General features: G+C 47.0%; 3 protein-coding genes across 3 annotated transcripts; 2 read left to right on the top strand and 1 right to left on the bottom strand.

Moving 5' to 3' along the window:
- Positions 1-584: 584 nt before the first annotated feature.
- Positions 585-2,630, bottom strand: vac8 (protein anchor VAC8; the record flags this gene model as incomplete). Its single annotated transcript, XM_032046861.1, has 6 exons — positions 585-916; positions 968-1,717; positions 1,776-2,021; positions 2,071-2,184; positions 2,247-2,367; positions 2,457-2,630. 6 exons carry the CDS (start codon positions 2,628-2,630, stop codon positions 585-587), a joined length of 1,737 nt encoding a protein of 578 aa, XP_031901346.1.
- A 3,424-nt stretch (positions 2,631-6,054) lies between these two features.
- Positions 6,055-8,096, top strand: BDW43DRAFT_56287 (FHA domain protein). Its single transcript, XM_032050243.1, has 3 exons — positions 6,055-7,165; positions 7,219-7,315; positions 7,395-8,096. The coding sequence occupies exons 1-3, from the start codon at positions 6,102-6,104 to the stop codon at positions 7,986-7,988; spliced, it is 1,755 nt and encodes a 584-aa protein (XP_031901345.1). The 5' UTR covers positions 6,055-6,101; the 3' UTR covers positions 7,989-8,096.
- A 4,923-nt stretch (positions 8,097-13,019) lies between these two features.
- On the top strand, positions 13,020-15,159 carry BDW43DRAFT_318828 (major facilitator superfamily domain-containing protein; the record flags this gene model as incomplete). The annotated part of the gene is made up of 9 exons (XM_032048765.1): positions 13,020-13,155; positions 13,210-13,483; positions 13,545-13,642; positions 13,692-13,812; positions 13,910-14,300; positions 14,350-14,480; positions 14,536-14,866; positions 14,931-15,036; positions 15,089-15,159. The coding sequence occupies 9 exons, from the start codon at positions 13,020-13,022 to the stop codon at positions 15,157-15,159; spliced, it is 1,659 nt and encodes a 552-aa protein (XP_031901344.1).
- Between the last annotated feature and the right edge of the window lie 41 nt (positions 15,160-15,200).

The raw sequence follows: 15,200 nt of genomic DNA, 5'->3' as shown, positions 1-15,200 counted from the left end.
CTTAGGTAGGGGCCCCGACGTCTCACCGGCATCGAAAGAGACGAGGCTCTAGCATTAGTAATTGAGTATCTCAGCCACTAACAAGGTTTTGCCCTAAAAGCATCCAGTGAAGCATCCAATCTGCGACTACTGGAATTTAATGACACGTATGAAGAGGGAAAGCAATCCAATAAGATATGTAGTTTAATGCAATACACAAATCCAGGTATCATGGTAGTTCAAATGAAGGACCAGGACTGGTCTAAAAGCCACAGCATTTATCAAAGTACATACAAACAATGTAAGCATACAGCTTGAGAAGTAGGCCGTGGGATAGACGGCCACAAGGACGGATCCCGATAATTATTCCTATCACGTCGGATGCTCGCTGACGCAAGAAAGTGACACCGAATCAAATGCCCGCTGAACACCTAGGAGAAAGAAAAAGTGAATGTGTAAAACACAAGGTCAACTATAGACGAGTGGGAAAGGAAACTATAAGAGTAAGTATAAAACTAAAAAAAAAAAAAAAAAAAAAAAAAAAAAAAAAAAAAAAAACAAAAAAACGAAAAATTCATTAAAGGGAATGGTGGCACTTGAATTCATTAGCCTTCTACAAGCGTTTGTCGGGGGCCGGTCCCAAGAAACTCGAGGCATCGTCGTGCCAGCGCAATTACCTCGCCCTCGCCATCTTCTTGATCCTCCTCGTCGGACTCGATGTTTTTGTCCGAGATGGACTTGACCATCTGCACAACATCATCGGACTTCGCAATGTAGCTGATCAGCCTCTTGTCTTCTGATTCCAGCAGTTGAAGTAGAGTCCAGATGGCAATGTGTTGAAACGTAGGGTCTCCGCTGGCGAGGAACCGCTTGAGATAGCCGTGGATTCCTCCATTGGGGTCTGCCCAATCCCGGACAAATATCGAATAGTCGCCGACTATATTGGTCAGCAATGGCGGAAACAATCTAGGAATCCTTAGGGACTTACCTTTAGAGGACAAGTTGCCCAGGGCTGCGGCACTATTCCCTTGCACCTCGATGCTTTCGGACTCCGTCAGAGGAATCAAGACGTCGAAAACGCCGAGATTGAGAAGGTGAGGTTTGAGCTCATCACTAAGTGCCAGGACAGCGATGGCGGCAGTCATCTCCGACTGGACGCTGAGGGGAACCTTCAGGACCAGGTCCTTGCATTTCTCGACTGCGCCGGCTTGGAGGACAAGCTCCTTGTTACGGTCCGAACTTGCGGCGAGATTTCGAAGCGTGGAGATAGCGTGGCACTGGATCTCTTCATTATCCGTCGAGCCAAGCAAGTCCACCAACGGCTTCAAGAAGCCCGCATCAATGATCGGGGATTCGTTTAGTGGGTGGATGGAGATGTTGCGAATGCACGCGACAGCGGAGAGTATGAGGGGAAGGTAAGAGGATTGCAAGAGGCGTAGGAGCGGGGGAAGGCCTTTCGCGCGAACGATTTCGAGCTGGTATTTTTCGTCCGAAGCCAAATTACGAAGCGCCAGCGCAGCCTGGCATTGGACCTTGGGGGTGGAGGAATCCATGAGATGAACCAGCGACTGTACCAACCGCGACTCGGTTTGTGCGAGTCGTTTTCGATTTGACGCGTCAACGGCGATATTGCTGAGAGCGGTCGTACAGTAGTATTGCACGTCAACATCGGAGGAAGAAAGCAATTGAACCAAGACAGGAATCGCACCAGCATTGACCAGTTGCTGTCGGTTATCATCTATACAGCCGTCAGAAGAGATTGAATACCACTGAAGGTTCCCACACCATCCACTCACCGGAGTGTGTCATGTTCAACAGTGCACCCGTAGCATTCCGTTGCACGCGCATATCCTTAGATTTTGCCAGGCGAATTAATGGCCCCAGAGCACCCGAGCGAGCGATCTTAGCTTTGTTGTCCTCGTGGGTAGCTAGATTTGTAATACAACCGACAGCATTGCATTGGACCTCGACGTTGGGCGACATCATCTGTCGTATTAGAGGGGCCAGCCCTCCGAGGGCGACGATCAACACCTTGTTATCCGCTATACCGGGTCAGCGATTTTCGTTGCAGTCACCGCGAGCAATACGAACCATTCACAGCGAGGTTTCCTAGCGCAGCGCTCGCTGCTCGTTGTACTTCGATATCTGAACTTTGTAAGAGGAAAAGGATGGGTTCAAGGGTATCCCGATCGACTTCGCGCACATCTGATATACAGCGGACTGGGGTTAGCCATGCATCGATAACTCGAGTCCCCAATCTCACCCACCTCGCTCGGTAATTTCAGCAAATGTCAAACTAGCACTTCGTTGGAGGTCGACATTATCGGAGTATACCAAGGTACTTAACGCGCGAAGCGGTTCGCCCGTGAAGAAATCGGTCTCGGCTCTCTATCAAATCGGTCCAAGTTAGCATGACAAGGGTGCCAAGAGATCCAAACAGGGATAAGAAAATCGACTCGGACGGGGACAAAGCATACGTTTTCGAGGTAGCCTAACAAGTCGGATACTGCCTCCCGTTCATTATCTGCCAAGGTTGTTTCGTAAATTCCATCCCTCGAGCGACCGCCGATAGGCCCCAGACAAGCGGTGATGTGACACCAGCGGTCAACGGTCGAGAGACAGGATAGACAAGCACTTGCGATCCCACTCATATCTGTAAGATTACAGGCCCGCAGTACCCAACGCCGGCCCCGCAAGCGACAAGTCTGAAAAGCAAAAGTTGTCAGTCCGACCGGCGAAAGACCAACTTCCTTTCGTCTCCAAGCAGCCTCTTGTTCCTCGGATCACCTCGAGTGATAGATCGGTGGTCGACGTCTGCTGAGAGACAGATTTAGGAGGATGGAGTGATGCGAGGTGCGATGGAAATCGATTGACGCCGAGACAAAGAGAAGGATGGGCGGCTCTGCATATAGCCCGGCGAGAGCTGAAGCTCGCGGGAGCACAAAAGAATGGCGCGTGATAGGAAGGGGGGTTTCTTGCTGTTATTATCCCGTTTCTTTTTCTTTTTCTTCAGGAAAGATGACAAGGTCTTAACCGAGAATGGAAGGGATTGATACAAGAAGGAAAAGAAAGAGGGGGGGGGTTGGCGGTGGTTGGGAGGAGAGGACAAGAAAGAGATGGAGGACGGTGAGGTTAAGTTTAGTTACTGTTAGTCCTGTGCCTAGCTTCGATGGTTACAGTACGGGTCCAGTGAGGTGTGGGCAAATGATAACGCGGGAAAGGGAGAGAGCTCATCTCCCACTATCAGTTCCCGTCACCGACTGAACCACATCAAATACGCACCCGAGGATAACTTTTCTTCCCAGGAACTTGAAAATAAATGAATTGTTCACTTTTTCTACGCCGAAGAATGAAATTCGTCATGGAATTATTCTAGAGTACGGATATGAATGGTCCTGTGCCGGGCGAGGTCAGGTGGACATACCTTCCCCCGTTTCGGTTTGTCTGCCCTTGTTTCTCATGTTCAGCATAATATGTATATTTCTCTCCACGAATATATATATTTATAGTACTAGACATTTTAAGCCACCTCCCCGTACCACTACTAGGAACACATTTAAGGACCAATAGATCAGAACTCTTCGCCTGTTCAATGACCAGAAAAAAAAAAATTCTCCTACATAATACTACCACCCCCACCAACAATGGGCAAGTAAAGTATAATCCTCCCTCTTGGTCTAATCATGGGACGACCCGCTGATCCACCCTGAAAAGCTAATGGTTCGACATGACACTTTACTCTTCTGGCAAAATCACGCTCTTTTTTCCTTCGTCTTACCTTGTACAATATATTCAGTATCTAATTTTCGAGTCCTGTCCTTTGCGATCGAAAAGGAAAAAGAAAAGAAAAAGAAAAGAAAAAGAAAAGAAAAGAAAAGAACAGAAAACCGTGAGGGGGCGACATAGATATTATATTATATATAATAATAGTGTTCTCGAATATAATATACTCCAGCATATAATATAGATACTATCCAAACATACCCCTCAAATAATCCCATCGCCTCCCTACTAAATCTTGTTCTTTGACGAGTGATGCGACATGATCACCGGACAAACGCTGAATGATCAACGCAGTTGGCCATAGCGGGAGGCGGTCCAAACTACCCAAGTTGTGTAGGGTTCTTAGATTGATTGATATATATATATATTACAACAATTGCCACCTGGCTCGAACGCTGTTATCTCGTGGGACTCGTCTTCTTCGTGTTTAAATGAATGACCTTAATCATGATCATTTACCCCTGGCGCACCCCGACATTTTTCAATATATGAGCCGAGTAGGGTGAACATCGGATAAAACAGTTGTCTGAGGTTAGCACTGATATTCCATAAACTTCAAACCCAACGTGGTAGTACGTCATAATAGCCCCGGGGTTGGGAAAAATAGGAAGCGGAAAAAAAAAAAAAAAATTCAAATTAAAAATTAAGAGCGGTTTTCGCGCTCTGGTCAAGTCGGCTTCGGGATTCGGGAGTAATGGGGAATCGGAAGTACATAAGTTACTACTTTAGTTCATCTTAGCAACCCGTCGAACATGCCATAACGAGTTAACGTCACAGAGACCGTCGATATGGGGCGATAAATTACTTAATCATAGAATCTACATTTTGTACGATTCAGAGATGCTTCTTTTTCTTTTCTTTTTCTTTTCTTTTCCTTTCTTTTAATTTTTTTTTTTTTTTGGGCTCACTTCCCACATTAGCATGGATGTCACATGAACACATACTAATACTACTCTGGGCTGTGACTGATGATAAGGCTGTCCAAAAGGTATTGATGGTTGGGATGGTTTGCCGCAAGTTATCCCTTTTCTCGTGTTGCCCCGCAAACTAAGACTGTGGAGGAGCCCTAGCCTATAGCATGATATCTTAAGCGTCTTAGCATCCAACATTAAGAGTCTTTACTTGGCTATTCCCTACGACCAATGCGAAAATCCGAGAACTTGCCCCTCCCGCCACCATGTATACAAAATGAACAGGCAATCCAATGAATATGTTGCTGAGGCTGCCCGATTTTGGCCTATCGGCTATCCCTCAGGAGCTCAGGAGGAGCTATTCTTGGCAACTGACTAAGATTCTTATATCAGCACGTTCCGGCAAGGAAGGAGGCACTTCAGACGTACTCCGGGCCTGTCAACTGCATGATGATCAACAGCGGAAGGAAGCTTACTGCGGGAAAGGAAACAAAAACAAATCTTAATGGTTCGCCCTCAGTGATATTCCCTGCTTTCCAGCATTCTGACTGCTCTTTCTACCGAATCAGCATCTCATAGACTCTTCTACCGTCATTCTATGCCGATTCCCGGAAACCGGCCAAGTACTGCGAAGACATTAGATGGCGTTATGTAAGTCTTGGTATGGGGAAGGAGGGGGTTGGGTAGAATCTTCGCTGGTTGAATCTCGGTACTTCACGCATACCAAAACATCCCATCCCATTCATTCATTTTGGATGCCCCACTGGCAGATCTTACCATCTGACTTGCATACTTAAGCTACTTTGCAAGCAAGAATCGTGCCCTCCTTCCCCCCCCCTTTTTTTTTTTTTTTAAACTCCCTATTTTGCCTCTCTCCCTCTTCTGGTCTAGTGTCCGTTTTTTTAAGTAACTAGGGTATCGCTCTGTTATCCCTTAAATCTCGTTCGATCGTCCTCTGTATACCCGTGCTTTTTCTTCTCTTTTCCCTTTACGAGCTTCGCCCTCTCAATCCCTGTAGTACATCATCTTGTTGCTCGAAAGTCCACTTTCGCAACCTGATCTGATACTGGCCTCGGGAGATCCCAATATAGGGCGGTTGCGCAGATCAGACGAGGCTCCCAAGATCGCAAATTGCATGTTTTATTTTGATTATTATTATTATTATTATATTTATTATTGTTATTATTTGGATCGATTTGATTTACTATCTAATATTTCCTTTATTCAGTTTCTGCGCCCCGGAGAATATTACTTTCTTGACTGCCTATTATTAACTTATTATTTTGTTTTCGTTTTAATTATTTTCGCCAGGCAGCTTAATTGTGTCCAAAGTTCCTTTTTTTTTCCCTTTTTTTTTTTTTTTTTTTTTTTTTTTTTTTTTTTTTTTTGGAACTTCTCCTCTCCTCTCCTCTTTCTCTCAGGCAACCAATGTCTGCATCCGTTTCCGCCTCCGCCTCGTCGAACCTCCCGTCAGACGCTCGTTCGGGGCCCCTCCGTCGGTTGAGCCAACTGCGCGCTTATACCCAAAATCATTTCTCCTCCCAATCCTCCTCGTCATCATCCACCCCTAACAATAACAACACGAATAATCAACAACGGATCGCTCGTCGACATACCTTCAGTAGTCGAGTGTCTTGGTTTTCTCCCGCGTCATCTGCCTCCACTGGAGCCGAGTCTACTCATCCACCTGTGGGGACCAACAACTCCGCTCCATGTCCCGAGTCTGAACCGTCATCCTCAACTCTCGCCCGCTACAGTTCTGCTTTATTTCCAGGCTACCGCGGGTTCGATCCTGACCTGCGTTCTCCGACTCACTCCTCCGAGTCGTCCACCTCTCCCCCCTCGTCGCACGAGCCTCGTCGAGCGCAGACCCAAGGCAGGATGGCGCGGTTGAGAGGTTTATCTCTAACCCCCGATACAAGGCCTGACGTCGAAGCCACACCTACATCCGCACCGACAAGCCTGCAGAATGAATTGTTAGACTGTCCCGATCCGGTCACCAATGAAAATCCTTCAACGTCCCCGCGGCCGAAGCAGAAGGCCACGATTCGTTTTTTCCCCCACCAGGATTCACACGGGAATTCGAGACCCTCGTTGCCCTTCATCCCCATTTCTCGAACGCTACCATCAGAGAGTAGTATCATTCGGGTCGGTCGCTACTCCGAACGGGACGGTCTCCCCGTCGCAAACCCAACAGAGCCCTCCGATGCCCCGGTGGGTTTCAAGTCCAAGGTCGTGAGTCGGAAACATTGTGAATTCCTGTATATGAACGGGCAGTGGCACATCAAGGATGTTGGGAGCTCGTCGGGGACGTTTCTGAACCATATGCGGCTTAGTCAGCCCAATATGGCGTCTCGACTTTACACGGTGAAGGATGGCGATATCGTGCAGTTGGGGATTGATTTCAGAGGTGGAGAGGAGATGATCTTCCGATGCGTTCGGATACGGATCGAATGTAACCGATCCTGGCAGCAGCAGCCCAACGAGTTCAAGTACGACTTGCTGATACGGAGATTTGGGGACGAAGTTGCTAACCATGGTTTAGTAAAAACACCGAGAGTCTTATTAAAAACTTAGGGAAAGGCGATACGGCTGATTATTCTGGTTGTCGTGAATGTTCGATCTGCCTGGGTTCTGTTCTGGTTGGTCTCCCCTCATTTTCTTGGTCCGCGTTTCATTGTTGGTTTATTGTGGACAATCGGCGGCTAACGTCGAGTCAAGAGACCTTACCAGTGCCTCTTCATGGCAGCGTGTGCCCACGTGTGGCATTATAAATGCGTTAGCCGCCTCATTCATACACCGGACTACCCTATGTTTCAGTGCCCGAATTGTCGCGCATATACAGATCTCAGTGCTGAGGTCGACGATTCAAATGATTACGAGGACGCGGAGCAGAAGGCCATCCCCTCGGAGGAACAGCGAGATTCTTCCCAGGATCGTCGATCGAACACCCGCACACCGCAACTAGAGAATGACCAAGCCCCTTTGGCCTCGATCTCACAAGACTCAGTGGATTCCCAGCCGGGTCCTTTACCCGTTGAAACAGGACTCGCTGGGAACATCGAAAATATGCGCCTAAACACGAACAATATCTCCGGCGAAACTGATGACGAGACATCCCGTGCGGTCGATCCCTCCCCAGCCGTCACAGCACGCAACGTGTTACCTGTTCCCACCGCTAGTGCTCTCCAATGCCGACAGGCGCAGTTGCGTGCAGATACACCTGTTCGCTCTGAATCCGCTGAAGATAATCCTCTGACACCGCGAAACGACTCTGGCCCTCTGGTATTTGACGCCCGGGCTAGTATGTCGTGAACCTGGGTGTGTCTGGTCTATGAGCGTCAATGTAGGGGCATAACACATGCAAGCCGAATTACTCACCTGAATCTTTCTGAGCCGCGCGTCGCACGCATAAACGGCGTCTAATCGTCTGGAAGGCCGCCTTTCATTTGTGTCTGTTCTTTTTAAACCTCTTTGCATCGTTTCGTTTGAGCCCAACACCACAGCATAGCTATTTCGCATTTCTATAACTAGCATTGCAATCTGGAACCCATCTGCCCTTGATTTTGAATTATACCCCATCTCGCCCCGCTGGATCCTCCCTGTGGCCGCCGTTGACGAGGGCCTCCGTTGCGCCGTCGTCGTCGGTCAACATTCCGCCGACCATAATTGACGTCTTGCCACCTGCATACATCCTGCGATTTGGAAGAAGTTGACGGCGGTTCTTTTAGGATCTCACCGGCTTGCCCTGTACTCTTTCCTGTCGCTACCCATTTCTTTGCCGTCTGTTTTCCTAGTGCTTCCTTGAGCATGTGTACATACATTATACGGCGACCGTGCGTCTGATCCGAACACGCCTCTTTTAGCTATTAAAGCCTCAATGCCATTCTTGGCCGACAGGAGTCGTTACTCCCTACGATCTGCGACTCTCATACCATGATCCTCTTTGTAATCACTGAACCGATGCTCTCAGAGCGCCTTTGACGTCGCTTATATAGTTTAGATATTGAATTTCCTTCCGGACCATAGAAAATAGAGCTGTCATAAGTAAAGCGCTGGATTATATTGAGACTTATAGATAATCTATAAAGCGGTCAAGCAATTGAACTACACAGAAGATAGTAAATTCTTCAAAAGATGCTAATTTAGATAAGAACCACTATACTACGGCAGTCCCCGTGGATAGACCTATGGGTTTTGGCTGGTACCTCGAGATCTTCTGGATTCCGGAGCTACTCGAATATACAGTAGAAGAGGAATAAAATTGGAAATTCGTATCACAGTACTCCATCCCTTTATAGCTATAAACTAATCAGGTCGTATGTGCTAGTCACGGACAACTATAGGCACCTAGCCGTAGTACAGTACTTAGCGCAAGAAATAGCCAATGAGAACTCTCCGTAGAAAGTGTATTTAAATCTCATTAAACGGTCCAAGCGGAAGAAACAACATTTCAGCCCAGATTTAAAATCAATGTCAGCTGCGCTCTCAGGGTTCTCGACCAAGCGTGTCTCCTCATCTGTACTTTTTACTATTGTTCGATAGCGATAGAGACCGAACTTGAGCATGATCTCCATAAAAATCTCAATCCTCAGCCTGGTACTTTATCATCAAGTGCTCGCTGCAGAGGGACCATGTTGCCATACCAAAGGAACCGTAGCCGATATCTCGGTTATACCCTGCAAACCATCTCAGCGAACATGGACGAATGGAACATATAATGGAACGTTCCGTGTTGTTCAACAGCACGCTTACAACTCGTGCGGTTACTGCATCAGCACAGTGAATAATGACTGGGTTCCGAACCAGTGGAGACCTGATAGAGCAGTGAGATGTGAAGACCTTGGAGTACGATGATTGGGGCCATCTCGATCATGTCACATGTGGCAGTGATGTTGTAACTTTGACCATCAATGACCCAATTTCTGCAACTTCTACCAAAGGTATACAAGGCCAAGGGCCGAACAAAACGCATTGTGACGCTTTAAAGGCGCCAACGCAAAAGGAACTCTGCATTAATGGAAGTCTATACAGTCAAGCCGACTATGTTAGCGATGGCCTCGTGCGTCGAGTACAACGGTGGGACAATGCGGGGAATACGACACAGTATACATATGATGGCTACAATCGTGTGAGTCAAACCGCCTGGCCTGATGGTCACATCACAAAGGTTGAGTATGCGCCTCAGAGCTCATCGGTACAACCTGTCTCATTTACTGCTGGAGATCACAACATAGGAGAGCAATCCTTCGACGGATTAGAGCGTATGACGAGAAGGATAGTTGGTGAACGCATCACTACACAAACCTACACATACACAGAAACTGCACTGAAGCCTAGCAAGATCACAAACCCGAAGCAAGATAGATACCAGCTTGCCTATCAAGCTGCGCTGAACCTGGTACTGACTAGTCTGACGACCGGCGATGATAATACTAGCTACCAGTACAACTCCCAGTCAGCAGTAATCTCAAAATTGCAGAATGCATATCACGCACATGAGCTGCAGTATCTACCTTCTGGCCTCTTATTGCAGGAAAATATTCCGCTGGAGGACAAGGGTCCCGAATTATCAGCTCAATCCATTTATTCGATGGCTGGGAAGCTGCAATCCTATACGAACATTCACGGGCAAACACATGATATCCAGTGCGACGATTTTGGCAGGGTGAGATCGTTAAAGCAATATACAGCTCAAATCACCTTCTGCTATAACAATGTGGATCGGGTGTTAGAAACCTGTGTTCAGGATGCAGACGGAATATCTCTGACTACGACGTTGGCATATGATGACTTGGGCCGCGAGGTCCAGCGCGCCGTATAGCAAGTAGATAATCTTCTATATACACCGTCACAGACCTTCGGTGATACCGGTCTGACCACTCAGCGTACAGTGGAAGATGGTTGCTGGCGATGTGGTGCGACAGAAGAGTTTTCAATACGACTACCTTAGCCGACTGATTATCGATGCCAGGGCACAGGAGAAACAGGGGTCTAATAATAACAATATAGTTTCAACGAATATGACACTCTGGCGTAGGTTACCACCGTCTTCCAAGATGGAGCCCAAAAACACCGCCAACTATGTTTATAGCACAAACGATCCGACCCAGCTTATGCAGATCACAAACACGAACGATTCGTATCCATCCGAGATCAACCTTACCTAAGGCGCCAATGGTTGTCTGACACGGGTTGAAGAAGGCCGGACTCTGGAATACGATATCCTGAACAGCCTCACCTGTGCCTGGGATGGCACATCCCAGACAGTCCTAAGCGAGTACCACTATGATACCGCGGGTTAATTAGTAACCCAGGTTATACCAGACAAGCTTGACACACATTCCTTCTACCGAGGTGACCTGCTAATTGCAATCACGATGGGAGACACCAAGACTACCCGATATGCGACGGAAGTGCCTACTGGGGCGAAAACAACCCAACAGCGAAATGGGATGACAGAGACCCAAACTGTGGGTGTCAGATGCCCATCGGCCAGTTCTCACCACCCTTGGCCCAGGCCAGTCCCAATCAACCTTTCCCCGGCAGTATACTCCATACGGGGCGAGCCCAGCGGCTGACGGTTTAATTGGCTTTAACGACCAGTGGCGAGACCCCGTCGTGGGCTGGTACCATCTCGGCAATGGATATCGTGTCTACAACCCAGTGCTAATGCGGTTCCACAGCCTGGATTCGTGGAGCCCCTTTCATTTCCGGTGAGGTCAATCCCTATGCATCTTGCCTCGGTGATCCAATCAACCGCCTTGGCCCCACCGGTCATTGGGGCTCCTGGGATTCCTTCAGAAACTTGACCATCACGGAGGCCACTGCCGTAGTCGCTGCTGCTGTCGCGGCCCTCACAGCTGGGGCTGGATTGGCAATTGAATCGGAGTCGGTATCGCCGCCATCGTTGGTTCAAGTGTCGTCACGGGTATCGCTTATAACGCAGTAAACAGGCAACCCGATCACCGGCCAAAGTATCGGGATAGATGCCGTAACAGGCCTTTTTGCTGGAGGCGCCGGAGAAGGATTTGGCCAGATGATGGGGGAGGTAGGGGGAAGGTTATTCACGGAAGGGGTGAAAAGGTTGAAAGGGGCGCTTGTGGCTGTGCCAACCAAGATTGCAGAAGACAAGATTGCAGAAAGTATCACTGGGAATAAAAAAGAAGGAGAGAAAGGCTACAAAGAGTCCACTAATACGCGCGAAAGCACTGGACGGGTCAGACGGACAAAAGTAATAGTAGTTCACCATCCCGGCCAGGGCAGCAATCGCCCAATATCAGGCGGTCGAGGCTTGGGCCTGGCAGCCAAACCAAGGATTCGAGTGTATCCAGCCTGACTCAAAAATTGACGGGGACTCAAACATGGAAGCCAATTGACACCTCTGTGCGGATGAGTGATGCACAGATCCAAGAGCCGGAGGCCGGTCTGGGCAAAGAGCATCGAACGTTGTTCACCATCCAGTTGAAGAAGAGAGCCTAGGTATTTCTGACTGCTCCCTGTGGAATCCGCGTAGAGGAGCTAACAATCATTATATTGTGAGATAGGCCGTCGCCTGCAAAGTATGTATGATATATGTGCAGGATGATTAGAGTGGAGTTAGCCTTATGAGGTCACATCACTTCTTACGAAGTAAACATGCGAAAACTCCAAACAAGATAATTTGCTAACTCATATATCTCCTACAGTTTAAGAAATCTTGGTATATATATCCTCATTATATATTAAGAAACAGCTCAACAAGGCCAAAGACTAAGATCTTGCATCATCGATGTTCCTTTTCTTTTCTTTTCGCTGGGCTAATTGCATGTCTTTCTACGATAGGGAAGACAACTCTACTTCTCTAGAATAATCCGGAGTATATATTCCGGGTTATTAGAAATTAATTCTACTATTTTCTTCCTATATTCTAATAGCCTTAACAACTCTAATATGGAGATAGTTATATACTAATATTAGGTATGTATAATTTTGTCAGTGTGACCTCTGGGTGCATTCAGAAGCTTAACCGCTGCGTTATCAGCAAAAGTCTAGGATACAAAGTCAAAAGGCTTTGTACTGCACTCAAATATATAAGCATTTTCAGGATTCAGGCAGGCAGGTAAGTTGTGCCCGCAGACACACCGTGACAAATTTAGAATTTTAGTATAAAAGTTTAAAATTTAGTTCAAAGCTTATCATAACTAACCTTGCCCTAATTGCATAATGCGATGCGTGCATTACATCATCATGCCAGATTCCTCTTGGGACAGATCCACGTGATTATATCCCAGCCTGGAGGGGTTCAACAGTACACTTTATTCACCGAATACTACCGGTGCTTCAAGTACTTGTGCATATTCAAATATGCCGTCAATTCGACAAAGCTCAGACAGCCCTCCCGGCGAAGAAGCATATCTTTTGCATAGATCGGCATCAAACAAAGTGCCCCAGCTGGAGGTAAATCGTTCGGATCTCTTTACAATTTACTCAACATTCCTTGGTATGTTCTGCTCCAGAAATCAAATTAAAAAAGCATCATAATTAATATCTATAGGTGTCTTTATCGCAAGTGCTGATGAGTTCCTTGTGCTATCTACATATACTACCATCGCGTCACAGTTCCACCGACTGTCTGAGGGCTCATGGTTGCTAGTTGCTTATAATTTTGGATATTGTATTGCTCTGCCGATGGCGAGTAGTTTCAGTCAATTCAACAATTGTAACAGGCTGCTAACGTTTGAACAGTGTGGAACATTGAGTGATTTATATGGTCGCAAGAATGTACTTGTTACATCATACATCCTATTCCTGCTTGGGTGTTTTGCATCGTACGTATAGGTCCTTCAACTGTCGATATAGCTTGAGCCTCCTGAAACTGATTACATGAAGGGGGGCAAGTAGTTCATTAGTCCAACTTGTTCTGGCAAGAGTGCTTGCTGGTGCAAGTGGTGCTGGGATGGTGACCCTTGTTTCAATTATTATCATAGGTATCTTCCCGCTGGCTAAGTGTATTGATGATTTCCTAACGTGATACAGATCTTGTCCCATCCAGGGAGGTTGCGGTGTACAGAAGCTATGAGAATGTGATGACCGTTATTGGACGTAGTCTAGGAGTACCCATTGGGGGTCTCGTATCAGATACTGTGGGATGGAGATGGTAATATATACGCGCCCACACCGCCCCCTCGGCCCCCCGCTTCCCAAAAAAAAAAAAAAAAAAGCCAGAGAGAGATGGGACTAACTGCAGCCTCTAGGACGTTCTTTGGCCAGGTCCCGTTTATCCTTTTTTGCGCCCTTGTTGGAATCTATGCATTGCCGGATTTCCGGGGCGGAGCTGAAGGAGAACCGTCGGATGAGGACTTACCAAGTGCCTCACGCCTTCGCGATATCGACTTCGCTGGAATAATCACATTTTCGGCGACAATCCTCTTATTCTTGCTTTTGCTTCGGGAGACAGGAATGAAGGCAGAAGACCAAGTTCTTCAAATATGTGCCCTATCTCTGGGGCTTCTTATTTCCAGTCTGACCTTCATTACAACCGAACTCTTCTGGGCACGAAAACCTATAATCCCAGTACCACTGTTGCTTAAAGAGCTGGGGCTTTACTGTCTCGTCCATCTTTTGTTAAATTCTGGTCGAACGGCTGTATGTTCTTGTTAGCCTAAGGTTATTTGGGTACTGATTGATATCTCAGCTCGTGATCAACATCATTCCATATTTTATCCGTGTCGAGGGAATCAGTAACTTTCTCTCCTCAGTGATGTACATCCAGGTCGCTGCGGGTGTATCAGTGGGAGGAGTCATTGCTGGTGTTATAATTAAACGGTCGGTTGCCTCTGAAAATCTCTTTTTAGGTTACTGACTCAAGTCAACTAAACAGCATGGGACGATACAAAACGATGGCTGTCTTATCACTCATTGTTACTATACTATCTTTCTTGCTCATCTTCATCACCTGGAGGGATGGTTGTGGGTCTTGGGAATCCTCCATACTTTTCCTTGTAGGGTTCGCGCCGGGGATTCTGTTTTCTGCTCTGTTCATTGGAATGTCCCAAAGCTCCCCAGAAGACTGCATTTCTTCCTGTATTGGGACCTTCTATCTCAGCCAGCAGCTTGGGGTGATCAGTGGTTCAGCATGCGGTTCAGCCTTGATTCAAAGTCTATTTATGAGAAACCTTTCATCTCAATTGGAGAATAACCCACATTGGAAGGTATGTTAAGGTGTACTTTCTCAAGAAGAAATCCCGTGGGTTATACTGACTTTTTTTGACCTAGGATATTCCGAATATTCTCAATGATGTCGAGTTCTCGCGGACGTTACCACAGGCCGAACAAAATATTATCAGGTCCAGTTACTTGGCTAGCTTTCAATATATACCTTGTAAGTTTATTTTGATTTGATCCATTTGCATCGCTAACAGTGTTTTGACTAGTGTTCGCAGCGGTAACTACTTCAGCAGCATTGCCCATATTCTTGCTCCTTAAGGGGAAGAAGATAGAGTAACAAAAGTTTGGAGAGCGAGATTTTCAGATGCCACTATATTA

This window comes from Aspergillus alliaceus (assembly GCF_009176365.1).
Source record: "Aspergillus alliaceus strain CBS 536.65 unplaced genomic scaffold BDW43scaffold_16, whole genome shotgun sequence".
Classification (NCBI taxonomy): Eukaryota; Fungi; Ascomycota; class Eurotiomycetes; order Eurotiales; family Aspergillaceae; genus Aspergillus; species Aspergillus alliaceus.
Note: the sequence above shows the minus strand (reverse complement) of the source record. Positions and strands in the feature narration are given on the sequence as shown.

Coding starts and splice junctions, on each gene's coding strand:
- BDW43DRAFT_56287 (XM_032050243.1), top strand. CDS start 6,102: ATGTCTGCATCCGTTTCCGCCTCCGCCTCGTCGAACCTCCCGTCAGAC. Junction 7,166..7,218: donor CAGCAGCCCAACGAGTTCAA/GTACGACTTGCT, acceptor ACCATGGTTTAG/TAAAAACACCGAGAGTCTTA. Junction 7,316..7,394: donor TCTGCCTGGGTTCTGTTCTG/GTTGGTCTCCCC, acceptor CGTCGAGTCAAG/AGACCTTACCAGTGCCTCTT.